The sequence below is a fragment of the Anomaloglossus baeobatrachus genome, chromosome 8 (genome assembly GCF_048569485.1).
Source record: "Anomaloglossus baeobatrachus isolate aAnoBae1 chromosome 8, aAnoBae1.hap1, whole genome shotgun sequence".
NCBI lineage: Eukaryota > Metazoa > Chordata > Amphibia > Anura > Aromobatidae > Anomaloglossus > Anomaloglossus baeobatrachus.
The window spans coordinates 41,664,402-41,685,257 of NC_134360.1; the positions used below are offsets into that span (position 1 = coordinate 41,664,402).

Consider the following 20,856-nt stretch of genomic DNA (forward strand, 5'->3'; position numbering starts at 1 on the left):
AATGTTATTTCTTTTTTTTTTTGTTTTTTTTTTTTTAAATTGAGACGTTTATTCAGAGGGTCATTTATTATTCAACCCCTCAAACCACCAGAATTCTGTTTGGTTCCCCTAAAGTATTAAGAAGTATTTCAGGCACAAAGAACAATGAGCTTCACATGTTTGGATTAACTATCTCTTTTTCCAGCCTTTTCTGACTAATTAAGACCCTCCCCAAACTTGTGAACAGCACTCATACTTGGTCAACATGGGAAAGACAAAGGACCATTCCATGGCCATCAGAGACAAGATCGTGGAGGGTCACAAGGCTGGCAAGGGGTTCAAAACCCTTTCCAAGGAGTTGGGCCTACCTGTCTCCACTGTTGGGAGCATCATCCGGAAGTGGAAGGCTTATGGAACTACTGTTAGCCTTCCACGGCCTGGACAGCCTTTGAAAGTTTCCTCCCGTGCCGAGGCCAGGCATGTCCGAAGAGTCAAGGCTAACCCAAGGACAACAAGGAAGGAGCTCCGGGAAGATCTCATGGCAGTGGGGACATTGGTTTCAGTCAATACCATAAGTAACGTACTCCACCGCAATGGTCTCCGTTCCAGACGAGCCCGTAAGGTACCTTTACTTTCAAAGCGTCATGTCAAGGCTCGTCTACAGTTTGCTCATGATCACTTGGAGGACTCTGAGACAGACTGGTTCAAGGTTCTCTGGTCTGATGAGACCAAGATCGAGATCTTTGGTGCCAACCACACACATGACGTTTGGAGACTGGATGGCACTGCATACGACCCCAAGAATACCATTCCTACAGTCAAGCATAGTGGTGGCAGCATCATGCTGTGGGGCTGTTTCTCAGCCAAGGGGCCTGGCCATCTGGTCCGCATCCATGGGAAGATGGATAGCACGGCCTACCTGGAGATTTTGGCCAAGAACCTCCGCTCCTCCATCAAGGATCTTAAGATGGGTCGTCATTTCATCTTCCAACAAGACAACGACCCAAAGCTCACAGCCAAGAAAACCAAGGCCTGGTTCAAGAGGGAAAAAAATCAAGGTGTTGCAGTGGCCTAGTCAGTCTCCTGACCTTAACCCAATTGAAAACTTGTGGAAGGAGCTCAAGATTAAAGTCCACATGAGACACCCAAAGAACCTAGATAACTTGGAGAAGATCTGCATGGAGGAGTGGGCCAAGATAACTCCAGAGACCTGTGCCGGCCTGATCAGGTCTTATAAAAGACGATTATTAGCTGTAATTGCAAACAAGGGTTATTCCACAAAATATTAAACCTAGGGGTTGAATAATAATTGACCCATACTTTTATGTTGAAAATTTATTAAAATTTAACTGAGCAACATAACTTGTTGGTTTGTAAGATTTATGCATCTGTTAATAAATCCTGCTCTTGTTTGAAGTTTGCAGGCTGTAACTTATTTGCATCTTATCAAACCTGCTAAATCTGCAGGGGGTTGAATACTACTTGTAGGCACTGTGTGTTTATTTTTTTAAAAAAAAATAAAAATTAAAAAAAAAATATATATATATATATATATATTTTTTAATTTTTATTTTTTTTTAAAAAAAGGGGGAGGAGGGAGATGCAGCTGCAGTATCTCACCATCTCTCCCTCAGTGTGTATGCTGTGAGAGGGGAGGAGGAGCTTATCTAATTGGCTTAGATTGTCAGAAGGAACCCACCACTCAAGGAGTATAAAAAAATAAGTAAATTATGGGGGGAAAAAAACAAATTTTGCAGGCTACCACAGCACTTGTTTGGTTAGAGATACATGTCACAGTTGTGATCATGGGGGCAGCAGGGGATGATGTATTGATCACTTGGGATCCGAGCACTGGGACCACCACCAATCATGAAAATAGGGCTCTGCAGAATGCAATATGAATGACAATGGGAAGGATGGAAATAACGGCAATAGGAGGGATGGAAATAACGGCAATAGGAGGGATGGAAATAACGCCAATAGGAGGGATGGAAATAACGCCAATCGGAGGGATGGAAATAACGCCAATCGGAGGGATGGAAATAACGCCAATCGGACGGGTGGAAATAACGCCAATCGGACGGGTGGAAATAACGCCAATCGGACGGGTGGAAATAACGCCAATAGGACGGGTGGAAATAACGCCAATAGGACGGGTGGAAATAACGCCAATAGGACGGGTGGAAATAACGCCAATAGGACGGGTGGAAATAACGCCAATAGGACGGGTGGAAATAACGCCAATAGGACGGGTGGAAATAACGCCAATAGGACGGGTGGAAATAACGCCAATAGGACGGGTGGAAATAACGCCAATAGGACGGGTGGAAATAACGCCAATAGGACGGGTGGAAATAACGCCAATAGGACGGGTGGAAATAACGCCAATAGGACGGGTGGAAATAACGCCAATAGGAGGGACGGAAATAACGGAGCACTGTACTCGGCTTTCTCCGACAGTCGCATCTAGTGCAGGAGCACACGCTCTCTGTTCGCTCCATTCGCAGGCGTTCAGACCCCCAGGAAGCATTAGATTATGGATAGCTGATAACTATCGATCTTGGGAGAATACCCTTTTAAATGTCTTTGGTTCCTCTGCAATGGATCTAAACTGCAATACCAGACCCAACCAACGGAGAGATGTGGCGCTGTTTCAAAAAGAAAAAAGACATGTTTTTCTTGATTTTTTTTTTTTTATTGCAAAATAATTTCTGGGGAAAAAGTAAAATAGATTAAAAAAAATAAATAAATAATAATATAGAAAATAAAATAAAATTAAATTAAAAAATCCAATAAACTGCTAATAAAAAAAAGAAAAAAGAAACAAACAAAAACGAACAAACCGCTTATAAATAAATAAGAAAGGGGATCAGGGAAAACCTCTCCCGTGTGGACATCTAGATGACCCCGGCGTATTGTTCTCCTCCTACGAGGCTCAGAAGTCTTTCTTTTCCAGGGTAATGTGACGGATCCCCCCCGGTTTGGTGTAAATGGGGCGGCAGCCGTGTCGCCAGCCTGTCCTGTCTCGCTGCCGACCCCTCCCCACCTAACAATGAGCACATTCAGACCCCGGCTTGTGTTTTCAGTTATTAAGAAAACAGTCGCCTGTCTCCGCTCGTGACTTTAATCTTTCGGGGTCTGAATCGCGGATCGGATGCCGTCTCTCCCCCCCCTTCTCGGGTCTAAATTCTAATGTTTGGTGAAAGTTCTGAAAAACGATCCAAAAAAGTGTAACTGGGGGGGAAAATATGACGGCATTAACCCCTTCACTACCTCCTGCGTACAGAATCCTAATTTACAAAAGTTGGGAAAAGTTTGCGTGCTCCAGTTATTGTAACTTTTAATGAGGTTTCTTGAGTTTTGGGGGCTTTTTTGGACCCAGAAATTGTTCTGAACCATAAAAAAAGAAAAAAAACTAATTGAGAAAAAAAACACAAAAAAAGTCACATTTTGGGCTTTTTCTAGCCCTTCAATAAGCTCTGTCCAATAGTCCAGAATACCAGATAATTCGGAATTCCTGATAATGGTGGTTGCCCCAAGCTAAAAGTTTTGGGGGTTTTTTTGCAGAAAATAAACTTTTGTAACCAGTAGTTCGCCGGCGGATAGCAGACAAGGTCCGCGGTGAAATCCAGTACGCGGGGTCCCGGCTGTCAATCACCTCGGCCCCTGCATCGCCGCCTGGGAATTCCTCGCTGCCACAGGGGCCTTTGATGATCGACCTGATGTACATGAAGGGAGGAAACAATTATTGTCGTTGACATTTCAGCAGCTTCTGATATTTCATCTGTGGCCCGTGCGAGGCCGGGGGGAGTCAGGTTTAGGGTAAAATTTGGACTATGATGACACAGATCTGGCTACGAGGCACCAGGACTGCGCTCCGGCCATTGCTGACAGTTCGGTGGCTTCGGTCGTGGGTGCGATTTTGCACTGAAATACCGCGGGCTCCGGAGAAAAGTCAACACCAGGGGGCCACTGGCGGAGACAGGCAAAAAAGGGCCCCTGTCCAAAAACATTTTCAGTCCAACAATTTATCATAATGCACAAAAAAATCCACCTACTTTGGAGATAGAAATTGGCCCCGTTACTTCTTGGGCCCCTGTGCACTGGTTTCACCAATGATATGTCCGCGCTTGCCAGGGAAAGTTTGGAGATATAAAAAGGAGGCCATATTGGTTTTCAACCAGCTGTATGCCATCCCAGTAAGGTCACGGTGGAACGTGTATGACCTGGTCAGGGGGTGATGGATGGGACGGGGGCCATCATCACCACGCAGCTGTTTGGACAGATCCCAAAAAGTACAAGTCTGTGCTTCTGATCTGGAAGCCAACCAATGTCAGATGAGCAGTGTCCGTACAAAATGCCGAGAGGACAAGGGGGTCAAATAATTGTCCCGACCTCCTGAACCCTGGCATTCCAGGAAGAGATTAACCTGCTGTGGGCACAACGCCCCCTGGTGATACCGGCCAACGGTGCAGGCAGGTGGGTTATTTTAGGACTATTGCTGAACCCACTCAAGTCTATTCAACCCCCACCCATCTATCCAACACCAACCCAAGTCTATCCAACACCCACCCCCAAGTCTATCCAACACCCACCCCCAAGTCTATCCAACACCCACCCCCAAGTCTATCCAACACCCACCCCCAAGTCTATCCAACACCCATCCCCAAGTCTATCCTACACCCACCCCCAAGTCTATCCAACACCCATCCCCAAGTCTATCCAACACCCACCCCCAAGTCTATCCTACACCCACCCCCAAGTCTATCCTACACCCACCCCCAAGTCTATCCTACACCCACCCCCAAGTCTATCCTACACCCACCCCCAAGTCTATCCAACATCCACCCCCAAGTCTATCCTACACCCACCTCCAAGTCTATCCTACACCCACCCCCAAGTCTATCCTACACCCACCCCCAAGTCTATCCTACACCCACCCCCAAAGTCTATCCTACACCCACCCCCAAGTCTATCCTACACCCACCCCCAAGTCTATCCAACACCCACCCCCAAGTCTATCCAACACCCACCCCCAAGTCTATCCAACACCCACCCCCAAGTCTATCCTACACCCACCCCCAAGTCTATCCTACACCCACCCCCAAGTCTATCCTACACCCACCCCCAAGTCTATCCTACACCCACCCCCAAGTCTATCCTACACCCACCCCCAAGTCTATCCTACACCCACCCCCAAGTCTATCCTACACCCACCCCCAAGTCTATCCTACACCCACCCCCAAGTCTATCCTACACCCACCCCCAAGTCTATCCTACACCCACCCCCAAGTCTATCCTACACCCACCCCCAAGTCTATCCTACACCCACCCCCAAGTCTATCCTACACCCACCCCCAAGTCTATCCTACACCCACCCCCAAGTCTATCCTACACCCACCCCCAAGTCTATCCTACACCCACCCCCAAGTCTATCCTACACCCACCCCCAAGTCTATCCTACACCCACCCCCAAGTCTATCCTACACCCACCCCCAAGTCTATCCTACACCCACCCCCAAGTCTATCCTACACCCACCCCCAAGTCTATCCAACACCCACCCCCAAGTCTATCCTACACCCACACCCAAGTCTATACTACACCCCCACCCAAGTCTATCCAACACCCACCCCCAAGTCTATCCAACACCCACCCCCAAGTCTATCCAACACCCACCCCCAAGTCTATCCAACACCCACCCCCAAGTCTATCCAACACCCACCGCCAAGTCTATCCTACACCCCCAACCAAGTCTATCCAACACCCACCCCCAAGTCTATCCTACACTCCCACCCAAGTCTATCCTACACCCCCACCCAAGTCTATCCTATACCCACCCAAGTCTATCCTACACCCACCCAATTTCTCATGCCCCTGAATGTAATCTATTGCTCCCTGTTGTCAGCCGGCAGAGCTGGCTGCAGTGTACTCCAACAGGTTGCATACATCTTCTTGTCCCCATGACTTGACACCTTTAGAGGCATTTTTATGTCATATATTTTTGCTACACCGCTGCATTTTAGGCTAAAAAAAAAATTGTGGGTTTTGTTACAAATTGTGCACCATTTGATTTCCACAGAGGATACACAAAAAAGTTTACACACCCCTATTAGAGTTCTAGCTTTATGTCATGTTAAAAGAAAATTCTACCTACCAAGAAGAATACATTTCAGATTTTTTTCCACCTTTGATGTCACCCATAATCTGTACAAATCATTTTGAGAGGGAAAATAAAAATAAAATGTAATATAATGTGGTTGCATAAGTGTGAACACCCTCTTATAATTGGGGATGTGGTTAAGTTCAGAAATAGAGCATTATCACATTTACCCGCATGTTACATAATATTAAGAGCACAGCAGCAATCATTTATAGAGATTCGGATTAACCTCAGGGAAAATTGCACTTTTCCGCAGAAGCCATGGTCCATGAACAGCCGACAACACAGCAAAGGGATCTCATTGTTAAATATCAGTCAGGAAAAGGGAACAAAAAAAATCTACTAGGCATTAGATCTACCATGGACATCGAAGATGTCATCAAGAAATGGCTTAATGTAGGCACAACATTGACATTACCTAAAAGTGGATGTCCCTCAAAAATTAATAGACTAGAAGTAAAATTTCTTTGGCAGACTGCCATGAGGCCGAAACCAGCCTTAAAAGGAGCTGCAGGAAGTACTGGTTGTGGACTGCATGTGACAACAATCTCCTGTATTCTTTATATGTCTGGTGTATGGGGTAAGGTGGCAACAAGAAAGCCTTTTCTTACTTAGAAAAAAGTTCAAACCTGGCTATGGTTTGCCAAAATCTGCATTATGTGGGAAAACAAATTACAATACGATGAAACCAAGGTGAAACATTCTGCCCATAATTCCAAGAGGTATGTTTGGTGCAAAGCAAATCACCAAAAGATCACCATACCCACAGTGAGTCATGGTGGAGGACTGATTTGGGACTGCTTTTTCGGCAGTTGGAACTGTGGCTTTAGTCAAGGTAGAGGGAATTATGAACCATTTCAAATATTAGTTCAAATAAAGTAGTAGTATATCATATCACCACAATGTCCCAAAATTACCCATAGGTTCTGAGGTTGATGCTTGTATCTCCAGGACTAGCAATCACAAAATATGAGAAAGTAGTAATACGATCCAGCACACAAAAAAAGTTAAAAAATTATTGCATGAGGATAAAAATAAAAATTAATCCAGGACATGCACACTTGACGCGTTTTGGACTCAGCTGTCCTAAATCATAGGACCTTTAAGACCAGCTGACCTTAGTGATGGCCAAGCGAGCTCACCACTGCTCGATACTCGATTGAGCATCGGGGTGCTCGGGCATGCTCGGTACTCGATCAAGTATCGCAGGTACTCAAGTGCCATGCTGGAGTGCCTGCTCCGCATGTTTTGCAGCTGTTTTTCAACCACAAAACATGCAGGCATTGCATGCCAATCACGGTAATGCCAATGGCTACTGGCATTACCAATCATAGTAATGCATGTTGGCTACTGGCGTTACTGTGATTGGCCAGCAGCAAGCAACAAGTCATCGGGTCTATATAAGACCCACTGGTGCAACGTTCGGCACGCACTACCCCGGAAACAGTGCAGGGATAGCTGTAAGAGGGATAGGTTGGCATTAGGGGCATATAGGCAGGGATTATAGCCTTACAGTCCTTGCTGCTTCACCCTAAAACCAAAAATCCCTTCTCAGGGCTACATTTATTCTATTTCCTATTAATACCGTAAACTTTGTAGACCTATAACATCTACCTAATTTAATGTGCGCAAGGCACGTGGAAAGGGACAGGGAAGTGGACGTGCAGCTGATGGTGCATGCAGAGCCCGTGGGACAGGTAAAACTGTGTTTTCTGCGGAAGCACAAGTAACACACTCATCCACGAGTCCTAGTTTTCAGCTCCACTTTGCAGAGGGGCACAGGACAGCACTCTTGAAGCCAAAATAGTGCAAATAGTTAGCCGGTTGGATGGCAGATAATGCTTCCAGTATGTTTCCGAGCACCACCCTGTCTTCCACATGGTCCAGTCTCATTAGCCAAGGATCTAGACCACATAATCCTCACCCTGATCCTCCTTCCTCCCACCATGATGAGTCCCAAGAGACAAGTGATCCCACATTCGGACGCTCTTCACATTTCCATTTATTGATTCTGGCCTCTCGCCCTGATAATTTCAAGAGGGACATGAGGAGAGCGTTTGTAGCGATGCCCAAAGATTTGACCAGCCTCGATCAGAAGAAGACGACAGTATGGAACAGCAAGGTGGAGGACCAGAGTTTGGAAGTGGAAGACGAGGTGGTGGACGATTAAGTCACTGACCCAACCTGGCAAGGTGGCATACACCGCAGTGCAGAGGGGAGGTATCCGCAGCGCAAAAGGCAGTGGGGTCCCCAGAGAACCCACACATGGCAAGCTCCCAGGCCAAGGGTTCGGTGTTTGCCAGCCTGGCACTTTTTTCAAGAAGGTGTAGATGAGACGATAAAAAAAAAATAAAGATATTTGCAACCTGTGCCGTACCAATATCAACAGGCCTGACCACTACCAGACTGACCACCACCAGCATGCCCAAACACATGTCATCAAAGCACCCGACTAGGAGGGCCGAACGTCTGAATCCACAATCAGTGCCTGCAGAAACACCACCGCCTCTTCCCCTGTGGAACATCCTTGCCAATCCACTGTCCAGGACGCAGGCGCGGATGACTCCCACCCTAAATCTGTCGTTGCACATTCACAGCCACGTCCACTTCCACTTCCCAGTCCCAGCGCAGCGTTCACTTTCTCTACCCCAGGCCTTGGAACGCAAGCAGAAATATCCAGCCACCCACAAGCCCAAACACTAAAAAGGGCAGATTTCCAGACTGCTGATCCTGGAAATGTTGCCGCTTAGGCTTGTGGACACTGAGGTTCTTCACAACCTCATGGAGGCAGCCATCCCTCGATACTTGGTTAAAGGCCACCACTATTTCTTCTGGTGTGCCCTCTCCACTTTACACCAGCACGTGCCCCATAACATCACCAGTGCCTTGATCAAGACCAACACAGTTACTGGGAAGGTCCACTTAACCACCGATATGTGGACAATTGCATATGGCCAGGGACACTAGATTTCCCTGACGGCACACTGGGTGAACCTTGTGGAGGCCGGGACCGAGTCGGACCCTAGGACGGCACATACACTACCGACACCTAGAATAGCAGGTCCCAGATCCTTCAGGGTTCCTCCCACCTCCTTCACCTGTTCCTGAACTCCCTCATCAACCTCCAAGTCCGAATTGTCGTCCATATCAGTAACAAGCTGCAAACATTGCCTTGGTGAAGCGGCAACAGGCTCTGCTAAAACTAATTTCTTTAGGTGACAAACAGCGCACCGCCACAGAGTTGTGGAAAGTTATAGCAGACCAGACAGATCTATGGCTCTGGCCGCTACCTACAACCAGGCTTGACCGTACCTTTGTGGCAGCTCTAAAGCTTGGCAAGCTTGCACACGTATCATGCCTGGCCCACGTGTTTAACTTAGTGGCTCAGCGCTTTCTGAAAACCTACTGTCACACTGTACTAAGGGAGACGCTATAGCTACAAGCAGTGAAGCTTCAGTGTGCAGTTAGCAGGCAAACCACCAGAGGGCAGTAGAGTAGTCAGTAAACCAGGTCTGCAACAGGAGGTCTCGTCAATAGCACAGGCATAATCAAATCGTGGTCAGGTGATAGCCAAAGGTTGGAAGCCGGGGGGAGAGACAGAGTTAGGAACAAGGATACAGGTCAGATGCCGGGAAGTCAAAGTACAAACAAGGGAGGAGGACAAACAGGTCCGGAGTGGAAAAAGACAGACAGGGAAGGGTACACAGTAGAAATGAGCAGTTAGTCAGGGATCGGAATAGACGGACGAACAAGGAGAGTACGGGTCAGAACAATGTAGCAGGCAGGCAGGACAGATTAGGTAACTCACCAGAGCCAGTAACATACGCTGCAGAGCATAAACTATCACTGGCACTGAACCGGAGGTGCAGCACCAGGATATAGTGTCCCGGAAACCAGAGTGAGGCAAGAAGGAGTTAACCCTTGCCATAACCAGGCTGGAGCTGGGAGAGATAATCAAACCACAGTGGCCAATACAGATCTGGATCATGACACCTACCCAGATTTTCCGGAGTTACTTGTGAAGGTAGTATCAGCAGAGCAGGTGGCCATGAGGTCACACAATCCAATATTAAAAAGTGGTGGCAAATCCTAGCCATAGGCTATCAGTTTATGAAGAGGGAATACCCCTCCACTTAATCTGTCAGATTGCTGCTTTTGACTCCGAACCGGACTCTGATTGGCCGCCCGTACATGTGGCCGGCTTTGCATTTTCCAATATCGCGGTCGTTCTCATCCAGGATCTGCGGCGGCTTTGTCTCTTTCCTGACCCCACAACATTACGGAATTAGGAAACGTCTCGAATAATCCCCTTCCGATACTGGCCCGGTCCTGAACTCCACTAATGAGGTTACTCATCCCTTGATCTCTGGGCTCCGTCTGTTTTGCTCCATCATTGCGTCACCTGGTTAAATACCTCCGCACAGATGCATTGGATACACCCGCTGCCCTTAATCTTGTCTCCCTCGGGCATTTACAAGAGTTCAAGGGGAAAAACTAAAAAAAAAAAAAAAAATGGAACCTTGCCGCCCGGTATCAGGCAGTGAACGGAGCGCAGCCTTATAGATCTTAGCTGGAAAGTGGAAACATACGCACGGTGAACTCTGCACACAGAAATCGTTCAGGGACAGGAAAAAACGATACCCTCCAATTATTTCTGGAATTTACTCTCCTAATCTAAAGATTTTCTTTAACCCTTTACGTGCTGGGGGGAAAAAAAGGACGCGGATCGAACACTAATGGGGTCCGTCTCTGAGATCCCCAATGTTAACCCTGGTCACCCGGCCATTCAGGGAAATGTAGGCAGAAAAGGAGCTCTCTGGGCAGCAGGTGGTCATTCACCTCTGTAAAGGAGAAAACGGCAAAGGGGGGCGCGGAGCGTAACCAGCGCTAATGCGTCAGCACTTTCTGATCAACGAGACCCCCAGTGATCCTGAGAATTAAGCGAGACCCCGTCACTGTTTTCTTCATGCACAGAGATTTTCACAGCCACCTGTTGTGCACTCCTATTTAAAGGGAATCTGTCACCAGGTTTTTGCTACCTAATCTGATGATAGCATAATGTAGGGGCAGAGATCCTGATTCCAGCGATGTGTCACTTATTGGGCTGTTTGCTGTCATTTTGATAAAATCAATGTTTGTAGAAAAATCCTGCTGGTTGATTCTCTTTAAAGGGAATCTGTCACCAGGTTTTTGCTACCTAATCTGATGATAGCATAATGTAGGGGCAGAGATCCTGATTCCAGCGATGTGTCACTTATTGGGCTGTTTGCTGTCATTTTGATAAAATCAATGTTTGTAAAAAATCCTGCTGGTTGATTCTCTTTAAAGGGAATCTGTCACCAGGTTTTTGCTACCTAATCTGATAGCAGCATAATGCAGGGGCAGCTATCCTGATTCCAGCGATGTGTCATTTACTGGGCTGCTTAGTGAAGTTTTGATAAAATCACTGTTTAAATCAGCAGTGGATCATCATTATAGGACTAGTCCAGCATATTCACATTGATTTTATCAAAATGACAGCAAACAGCTCAGTAAGTGACACATCGCTGGAATCAGGGTCTCTACCCCTACATTATACTGCTCTCTGACAGGGGAGAAAAACCTGGTGATGATTCCCTTTAAAAAAAAATGTAATAAAAAAAATCTTCAATCCATTATGGTCCCAAAATATATGTAAAAATAAACAAAACACATTCTCAACCACTAGACCACCGCCGCTCCTACATGCGGCTGCCAGTGCCCCCGTTCAGTCTCCAGGTGGGGGCATCAAGTGACCACTGCAGTCAATCAACAGAAACCCCCATCACCACCGCCACCAGCAGCAGAAGCCAGGAGACTCGTGGATTTTATCTTTCTGTATCTTGGGGTCCACTTTAAAACTAACCTAATGAAGTGGATATCCCCTTTAAATGGGTGGAGCTGTTGGTCTCATACACCCACATGTTCAGAGGAAAAATAGTACAAGTGACGCAGCATTTAGACCCCCTTTTTTTAGGATTAAGTGAGGGGCTCAGAGGTCAACCCCCTCAGCAGGGGAGGGGCGGCCACTGGTGCAATATGTGCTGCGACTGTGATTTTTACAGCGATACTGATTGATTTTAACTATTTAGCTGCTGCTGCCATCCAAAGCAATGCACAGGATTGTATGCAAATGGATGGATGGCAGTTGCCACTTAGTTAAAATCAATGGGCATCGATGCAAAAAGTGGCAGTGTAGCGACAGCCATAGAGGAGATTCCTTCTACCAATTAGGTGGGATATAAGGGCACAATCACAGGGGGATCGTTAGGGAGGAATAATTAGGTGCTCCATAAAGAGTGATGGCACAAGAGGGGCCCATGCAGAGTTCTTACACAGGGGGCGCTATTGTCTAGAGATGGAATATCCCGGCACAAGTCTGTTACATTGTATCTAAGGAACATCCGGACTGGACACAACTCAACGTCATCAGGAACAAGCAGATTATCCATTCACTGACAGCAAGCGGAGGTCTGGAAAATGAGAAGTGATTAAAACAGACAATGAATGTGACCGAGAAAAGCTCCTATGCTGGGATAATATTTCATGTGAAGTCTCTGCAGGAAGGATATTGTTTAACCCTGTGTGTGCTGGGGCTGCAGTCCAGAGGTGCAGGGACTGGAGGGGGGGGGGGGGGGGTGAGTGGGGGGGAATCAGGCACAGCCTCGTTGTTTACCCCCTAATCAGACTGATTAAAGCTTATGAGATGTCCCCATTCTAAAGACTGGAGAAACTGTAGACAGAGAATCTATGCCAAACCAATGGCCAAAAAGAGAAGGGGGCAGGCTTAGCTCTGAAAGAGAAATAGTTCATCCATGCTGTGTGAAGGGGGCTGGCTTTGCTTCGAAATAAGCCATCCATGCTGTGTGCAGGCTTAGCTCTGAAATAAGCCGTCCATGCTGTGTGAAGGGGGCAGGCTTTGCTTCGAAATAAGCCATCCATGCTGTGTGAAGGGGGCAGGCTTAGCTCTGAAATAAGCCATCCATGCTGTGTGAAGGGGGCAGGCTTAGCTCTGAAATAAGCCATCCATGCTGTGTGAAGGGGGCAGGCTTAGCTCTGAAATAAGCCATCCATGCTGTGTGAAGGGGGCAGGCTTAGCTCTGAAATAAGCCATCCATGCTGTGTGAAGGGGGCAGGCTTAGCTCTGAAATAAGCCATCCATGCTGTGTGAAGGGGGCAGGCTTAGCTCTGAAATAAGCCGTCCATGCTGTGTGAAGGGGGCAGGCTTTGCTTCGAAATAAGCCATCCATGCTGTGTGAAGGGGGCAGGCTTAGCTCTGAAATAAGCCATCCATGCTGTGTGAAGGGGGCAGGCTTAGCTCTGAAATAAGCCATCCATGCTGTGTGAAGGGGGCAGGCTTAGCTGTGAAATAAGCCATCCATGCTGTGTGAAGGGGGCAGGCTTAGCTCTGAAATAAGCCATCCATGCTGTGTGAAGGGGTCAGGCTTAGCTCTGAAATAAGCCATCCATGCTGTGTGAAGGGGGCAGGCTTAGCTCTGAAATAAGCCGTCCATGCTGTGTGAAGGGGGCAGGCTTTGCTTCGAAATAAGCCATCCATGCTGTGTGAAGGGGTCAGGCTTAGCTCTGAAATAAGCCATCCATGCTGTGTGAAGGGGTCAGGCTTAGCTCTGAAATAAGCCATCCATGCTGTGTGAAGGGGGCAGGCTTAGCTGTGAAATAAGCCATCCATGCTGTGTGAAGGGGGCAGGCTTAGCTCTGAAATAAGCCATCCATGCTGTGTGAAGGGGGCAGGCTTAGCTCTGAAATAAGCCATCCACGCTGTGTGAAGGGGGCTGGCGTAGCTATGAAATAAGCCATCCACGCTGTGTGAAGGGGGCAGGCTTAGCTGTGAAATAAGCCGTCCATGCTGTGTGAAGGGGGCAGGCTTAGCTCTGAAATAAGCCATCCATGCTGTGTGAAGGGGGCAGGCTTAGCTCTGAAATAAGCCATCCATGTTGTGTGAAGGGGGCAGGCTTAGCTCTGAAATAAGCCATCCATTTTGTGTGAAGGGGGCTGGCGTAGCTATGAAATAAGCCATCCACGCTGTGTGAAGGGGGCAGGCTTAGCTCTGAAATAAGCCGTCCATGCTGTGTGAAGGGGGCAGGCTTAGCTCTGAAATAAGCCATCCATTTTGTGTGAAGGGGGCAGGCTTAGCTCTGAAATAAGCCATCCATGCTGTGTGAAGGGGGCAGGCTTAGCTCTGAAATAAGCCATCCATGCTGTGTGAAGGGGGCAGGCTTAGCTCTGAAATAAGCCGTCCATGCTGTGTGAAGGGGGCAGGCTTTGCTTCGAAATAAGCCATCCATGCTGTGTGAAGGGGGCAGGCTTAGCTCTGAAATAAGCCATCCATGCTGTGTGAAGGGGGCAGGCTTAGCTCTGAAATAAGCCATCCATGCTGTGTGAAGGGGGCAGGCTTAGCTCTGAAATAAGCCATCCATGCTGTGTGAAGGGGGCAGGCTTAGCTCTGAAATAAGCCATCCATGCTGTGTGAAGGGGGCAGGCTTAGCTCTGAAATAAGCCATCCATGCTGTGTGAAGGGGGCAGGCTTAGCTCTGAAATAAGCCGTCCATGCTGTGTGAAGGGGGCAGGCTTTGCTTCGAAATAAGCCATCCATGCTGTGTGAAGGGGGCAGGCTTAGCTCTGAAATAAGCCATCCATGCTGTGTGAAGGGGGCAGGCTTAGCTCTGAAATAAGCCATCCATGCTGTGTGAAGGGGGCAGGCTTAGCTGTGAAATAAGCCATCCATGCTGTGTGAAGGGGGCAGGCTTAGCTCTGAAATAAGCCATCCATGCTGTGTGAAGGGGTCAGGCTTAGCTCTGAAATAAGCCATCCATGCTGTGTGAAGGGGGCAGGCTTAGCTCTGAAATAAGCCGTCCATGCTGTGTGAAGGGGGCAGGCTTTGCTTCGAAATAAGCCATCCATGCTGTGTGAAGGGGTCAGGCTTAGCTCTGAAATAAGCCATCCATGCTGTGTGAAGGGGTCAGGCTTAGCTCTGAAATAAGCCATCCATGCTGTGTGAAGGGGGCAGGCTTAGCTGTGAAATAAGCCATCCATGCTGTGTGAAGGGGGCAGGCTTAGCTCTGAAATAAGCCATCCATGCTGTGTGAAGGGGGCAGGCTTAGCTCTGAAATAAGCCATCCACGCTGTGTGAAGGGGGCTGGCGTAGCTATGAAATAAGCCATCCACGCTGTGTGAAGGGGGCAGGCTTAGCTGTGAAATAAGCCGTCCATGCTGTGTGAAGGGGGCAGGCTTAGCTCTGAAATAAGCCATCCATGCTGTGTGAAGGGGGCAGGCTTAGCTCTGAAATAAGCCATCCATGTTGTGTGAAGGGGGCAGGCTTAGCTCTGAAATAAGCCATCCATTTTGTGTGAAGGGGGCTGGCGTAGCTATGAAATAAGCCATCCACGCTGTGTGAAGGGGGCAGGCTTAGCTGTGAAATAAGCCGTCCATGCTGTGTGAAGGGGGCTAGCTTAGCTATGAAATAAGCCATCCACGCTGTGTGAAGGGGGCAGGCTTAGCTGTAAAATAAGCCGTCCATGCTGTGTGAAGGGGGCTGGATTAGGTCTAAAATAAGCCATCCATGATGTGTGAAGGGGGCAGGCTTAGCTCTGAAATAATGTGGCAGGCTGACTGACATGTTTCAGTAGGTACGTCAGCGCCCTTGTACGTTACGGTTACTTTATATACAGAGAAGGGGGCTGGCTTAGGTCCTGAAATGAGCCAGTCAACCAGTATAAGTAGAGCTAATGGGAGTGATCTGGGCACTTAGTATTATTAATTATTATTATAAGACAAATATATAATTATATTTTATTTCTTTTCACCTTAAAGGGTTTATTCAGCTCTTAGGTCATCAATATCAGATGTATTCGGGATTCCTCAACCAATCAATTGCTTGCAGTCCCAGTGCTGGTCAGACGTACAGTGCGGGCACATCACAGCTCTGTGCACCACATAGTGGCCGTTCTCTGGTATTGCGTACAGCTCCTATTGGCCGTGATCTGAGCTGCTCTAAGCACCACATAGTGGCCGTTCTCCGGTACTGCGCACAGCTCCCATTGGATCTGATCTGAGCTGCACCGTGCACCACATAGTGGCTGTTCTCCGGTACTGCGCACAGCTCCCATTAGAGGCTGCAGGACCCTGCAAACAGTGGTAGAAAATCTCTACAAACATGTGTAAAGGTGTTTTTTTTGTTCGTTTTTACTGGACAACCCTTTTAAGAACCAATTTATTTCAGTAGCATCTTGCAAGGTTTTTTTATGCAAAAAATCCTAGAAATGATGAGCAATAGTGTGCAGTGTACCTAGTACATATCACCGATGTGATGAAGCGGAGGCTCAGACATCCGGCCGACAGGCAAACATGAATTACGCACAACAAAAACTCTTAGAAATTAAGTTACCCTAAGACATTCGCCCTAATCAGGGGACTTCTCTGATCCGTGGCCAAAAAGTAGCCGCGCCGGTGAATAGACAGACGGCAGGAGATATGATAGATTAGATCACCGGGGGCATTGATCCCGTCCTCCTCCTTTATTCCCTTTAAAATCTTAATTTGTTGCAGGCAGCGGAGACATGTCCAAGAGCAGAAATCAGCGGAGACCTGCGCTGAGGGGGCCGGGGTGGTTACTGTACCAGTGCAGCGCCCTAAAGAGCTGAGCTTATCCAGTGATGGTGGCCGCCGTGGTCAGCAGAAATTCACCATGTGCCGACAAATGCAGAACTCCAATTTCCAAACAATACACCTAGGAAGTTTACTTCTAGGCTTGGAGAAGTCCGACAGATGTACTATAATTACCTGCAGAAATCGAATCAAATGGAGAGGGACGGCGGGCGAGGAACGACAGGGCGGGCGAGGAACGACAGGGCGGGCGAGGAACGACAGGGCGGGCGAGGAACGACAGGGCGGGCGAGGAACGACAGGGCGGGCGAGGAACGACAGGGCGGGCGAGGAACGACAGGGCGGGCGAGGAACGACAGGGCGGGCGAGGAACGACAGGGCGGGCGAGGAACGACAGGGCGGGCGAGGAACGACAGGGCGGGCGAGGAACGACAGGGCGGGCGAGGAACGACAGGGCGGGCGAGGAACGACAGGGCGGGCGAGGAACGACACGGGGCGTTGGATCCGTCGCCTTCCGTTTTTTCGCCGGTCCCAAAAAACGTTCTTTGGACGTTGCTTCCGGTGGCCGCACAGACAATTTTTGCCGGATCCGTCGGACCACGGATGAAACGTGAAGCCATGCGTCGCAATCCGGCACTAATACAAGTCTATGAGAAAAAAAACGATCAGGCGCTGGATCTGTTTTTTTCCCAATTCGCCAGATTGCGTCTGATGGCAAAAAACTGATGAGTGAAAAAGGCCTTAGTGTAGTTTTGATAAAATCATGGTTTAATCAGCAGTAATTATCATTACAGGACTCCTTGGTAGTCCAGCATATTCATGAGCTCTGTATAACTGCTAGATCTTCAGCAGAGAAAAAAAAATAGATAAAATTTAGATGCATTGGCTCAAAACCGAAAAGTGTCACCGCGAAGGAGGACATTGCCCGTAAGCTTTACTTTGACAAACTGGAATATCCCTTTAAGAGCACCCGACATGCATCGCTGCCTATGGTGGTCTATATATTACTCCATGTTTTCATTTTATTTTTCACAAGACTTAGATCCTTTAGATCCAGTGGGTTCCAGCGTCAATTAGTATAAATTAAGCGATAACGGCCCCAACAATGGGCGGCGGAGGGGACACGCATTCTCTGCCCCGACTATTCCCATCTCAGTCTAAGGCCATTTAATACTGAGGTTGGCAGAAAGAACAAACCGAGAAGAAAAAAATAATAGAGAAACACGATGGCTGAAGCTGATTAAATTCATGAAAAAACAAAAGGAGGGAACGAGCCTTCAAGAAGGATTCATTGATTTGTCACCGTGACCCGCTCCCACTCAGGAGAGACTCGCGGCCTCACAGAATGGACCATTGTCTCCTCGATTTCTTTCCGTGGGAAAAAAAAAATATCAAAAAATGCCAAAGAGGGTAATGAGCGATGGCGGCCGGGATATTCATATTATAAAATGGGGGTTAAAAGAAGATATATACATTTTTTCTATTTTAATAGTAAATACAACAGTAAGGTCTGCAAAGGAAAAAAAAAAAAGTCCACAGCAGCTGTGTCAGATTTTTATTTTTTTTTTACCCTAAAAATATCAAAATCCAAGACAGGCGGCGGCGCAGTATGGAAACCTAATGGGGCACTGATTGTCATCTTTCTGCCTATGCACAGTGCACACAGCTGCCACGAGTGGTGTGGGCGGAGTTATACAGAGCTCAGCATTAAGAGAACTGGTAAATCTTCAGCACAGAGAACAGGGATTTTATCAAAACTGCAGCAAGCAGCCCAGTAAGTGACACCACACAGGAATCAGGGTCTCTGTCCCTACATTATACTGTGCTATGATGAGGCAGCAAAAACTTGGGGATAGATTCACTTTGCTACTATCATCACCGCTGCAGCCAATCACTCAGCAGAGAAGATGAGCTCAGTGACTGCCTGCAGTGGTGATGTACATTCTTGATGTGACATCAATACCGCAGCCAAAACCACATTGATCGGCACAGCAGCAGGAGTCGGGGAGCGGGGGTACGATCTGATTTTGTTATTTTACATGACTGCTATCCTCTGTGGCTGCTTTATTTTATGTATAAACACAAGAAAACCCCTTTAAGACTCCTCTAGGGATGTTTACACCCACTGTGAAGATTAACCCCTCGTATAAAGAGGCTGAAGCTCAGGGAGGCCACAGACACCGGGGGCAGACGAGGGAGCCACCGCTCAAGTCCAGAGGAGGGATGACAGCTGGGTTTTATTTTTTAATAGTCCTGGTGGCTTTATACTGGACATTGGGCAGACGGGACCAGCGCAGGGGAGGCGGACGGGACCAGCGCAGGGGAGGCGGACGGGACCAGCGCAGGGGAGGCGGACGGGACCAGCGCAGGGGAGGCGGACGGGACCAGCGCAGGGGAGGCGGACGGGACCAGCGCAGGGGAGGCGGACGGGACCAGCGCAGGGGAGGCGGACGGGACCAGCGCAGGGGAGGCGGACGGGACCAGCGCAGGGGAGGCGGACGGGACCAGCGCAGGGGAGGCGGACGGGACCAGCGCAGGGGAGGCGGACGGGACCAGCGCAGGGGAGGCGGACGGGACCAGCGCAGGGGAGGCGGACGGGACCAGCGCAGGGGAGGCGGACGGGAACAGCGCAGGGGAGGCGGACGGGAACAGCGCAGGGGAGGCGGACGGGAACAGCGCAGGGGAGGCGGACGGGAACAGCGCAGGGGAGGCGGACGGGAACAGCGCAGGGGAGGCGGACGGGAACAGCGCAGGGGAGGCGGACGGGAACAGCGCAGGGGAGGCGGACGGGAACAGCGCAGGGGAGGCGGACGGGACCAGCGCAGGGGAGGCGGACGGGAACAGCGCAGGGGAGGCGGACGGGAACAGCGCAGGGGAGGCGGACGGGACCAGCGCAGGGGAGGCGGACGGGACCAGCGCAGGGGAGGCGGACGGGACCAGCGCAGGGGAGGCGGACGGGACCAGCGCAGGGGAGGCGGACGGGACCAGCGCAGGGGAGGCGGACGGGACCAGCGCAGGGGAGGCGGACGGGACCAGCGCAGGGGAGGCGGACGGGACCAGCTCAGGGGAGGCGGACGGGACCAGCGCAGGGGAGGCGGACGGGACCAGCGCAGGGGAGGCGGACGGGACCAGCGCAGGGGAGGCGGACGGGACCAGCGCAGGGGAGGCGGACGGGACCAGCGCAGGGGAGGCGGACGGGACCAGCGCCGGGGAGGCATATCAGGCAGCAGAGCAGCTGTCTACAGGGAAACTGCTGGAATGTCACTGCCAACAGCTGAGAATTTGTTACAATTGTATCCAGTCTAGACAGCCTGCACTGATACAGTTGTATCCAATTCAGACTTTGTTACAATGTAACAGACCCGCAGCTGTGGCAGGTTACTCCTGGTCAACATATGTACAAGCACCGCTCCCCCATCCACACTCACCCCCGATGATGGTCCTGATGAGGGAGGCATGGCCCGGGCAGTCTACCAGGGTGAACTGCAGCCTGCTGTGCCCCGTGTGTCTCAGCTGCTCCGGCGGCTGCACGGTGAAGGAGGAGAAGCCCAGGTCCAGCGTGATCCCCCGCTCCCGGCTCTGGGGGTTCTTGTCGAAGGCGGCGGTGGAGGCCGTGGTGCTGAGCGCCTTGGCCAGGGACGTCTTCCCGCTGTCAATGTGCCCGAGCACCCCGACATTGAAGTTCAGCGTCTCCCCAAGAGCAGCCATGCATGCGTTCCGGCGTGAAACGCTCTGCTTCCGCGTGGTGCGTCACTAAACACTCCCGGGCGGAAACGAGAGTCAGATGAACTTAGTTCCCTCATACAGAAAGGAAAAACAAGAATCTTGCTTGTCTAATGTCTAGTCCCTCCATCACTCAGAAAACATCAGGTGCAACAAGAATATTTCTGATCTCATTTTATTACATGTTTTTTGGGAGGCGGTGACACCCTCTCCCCCAAAAAAGCTTCTGACATTGTTTTGTTATTTGGGTTTGTCAATCACAGTGTGGGGCAAAGATAAATTTCGTGTGCCCAGTCAGTGATGCAGGTGGGGAAACCAAATATATTGACATTTTTATTTTCTAGATTTTAGT

The 20,856-nt window shown here is 49.3% G+C and overlaps 1 protein-coding gene across 1 annotated transcript in view; it reads right to left on the reverse strand.

The window, feature by feature from the left end:
- Nucleotides 1–20,511, reverse strand: part of EEFSEC (eukaryotic elongation factor, selenocysteine-tRNA specific) — a 202,818-nt gene extending 182,307 nt beyond the window's left edge. Inside the window, exon 1 of the mRNA XM_075321509.1 lies at nt 20,210–20,511. Within this exon, the coding sequence (XP_075177624.1) occupies nt 20,210–20,489 (280 nt within the window). The 5' untranslated portion in view covers nt 20,490–20,511. The remainder of the gene's footprint in view (nt 1–20,209) is intronic.
- Between the last annotated feature and the right edge of the window lie 345 nt (nt 20,512–20,856).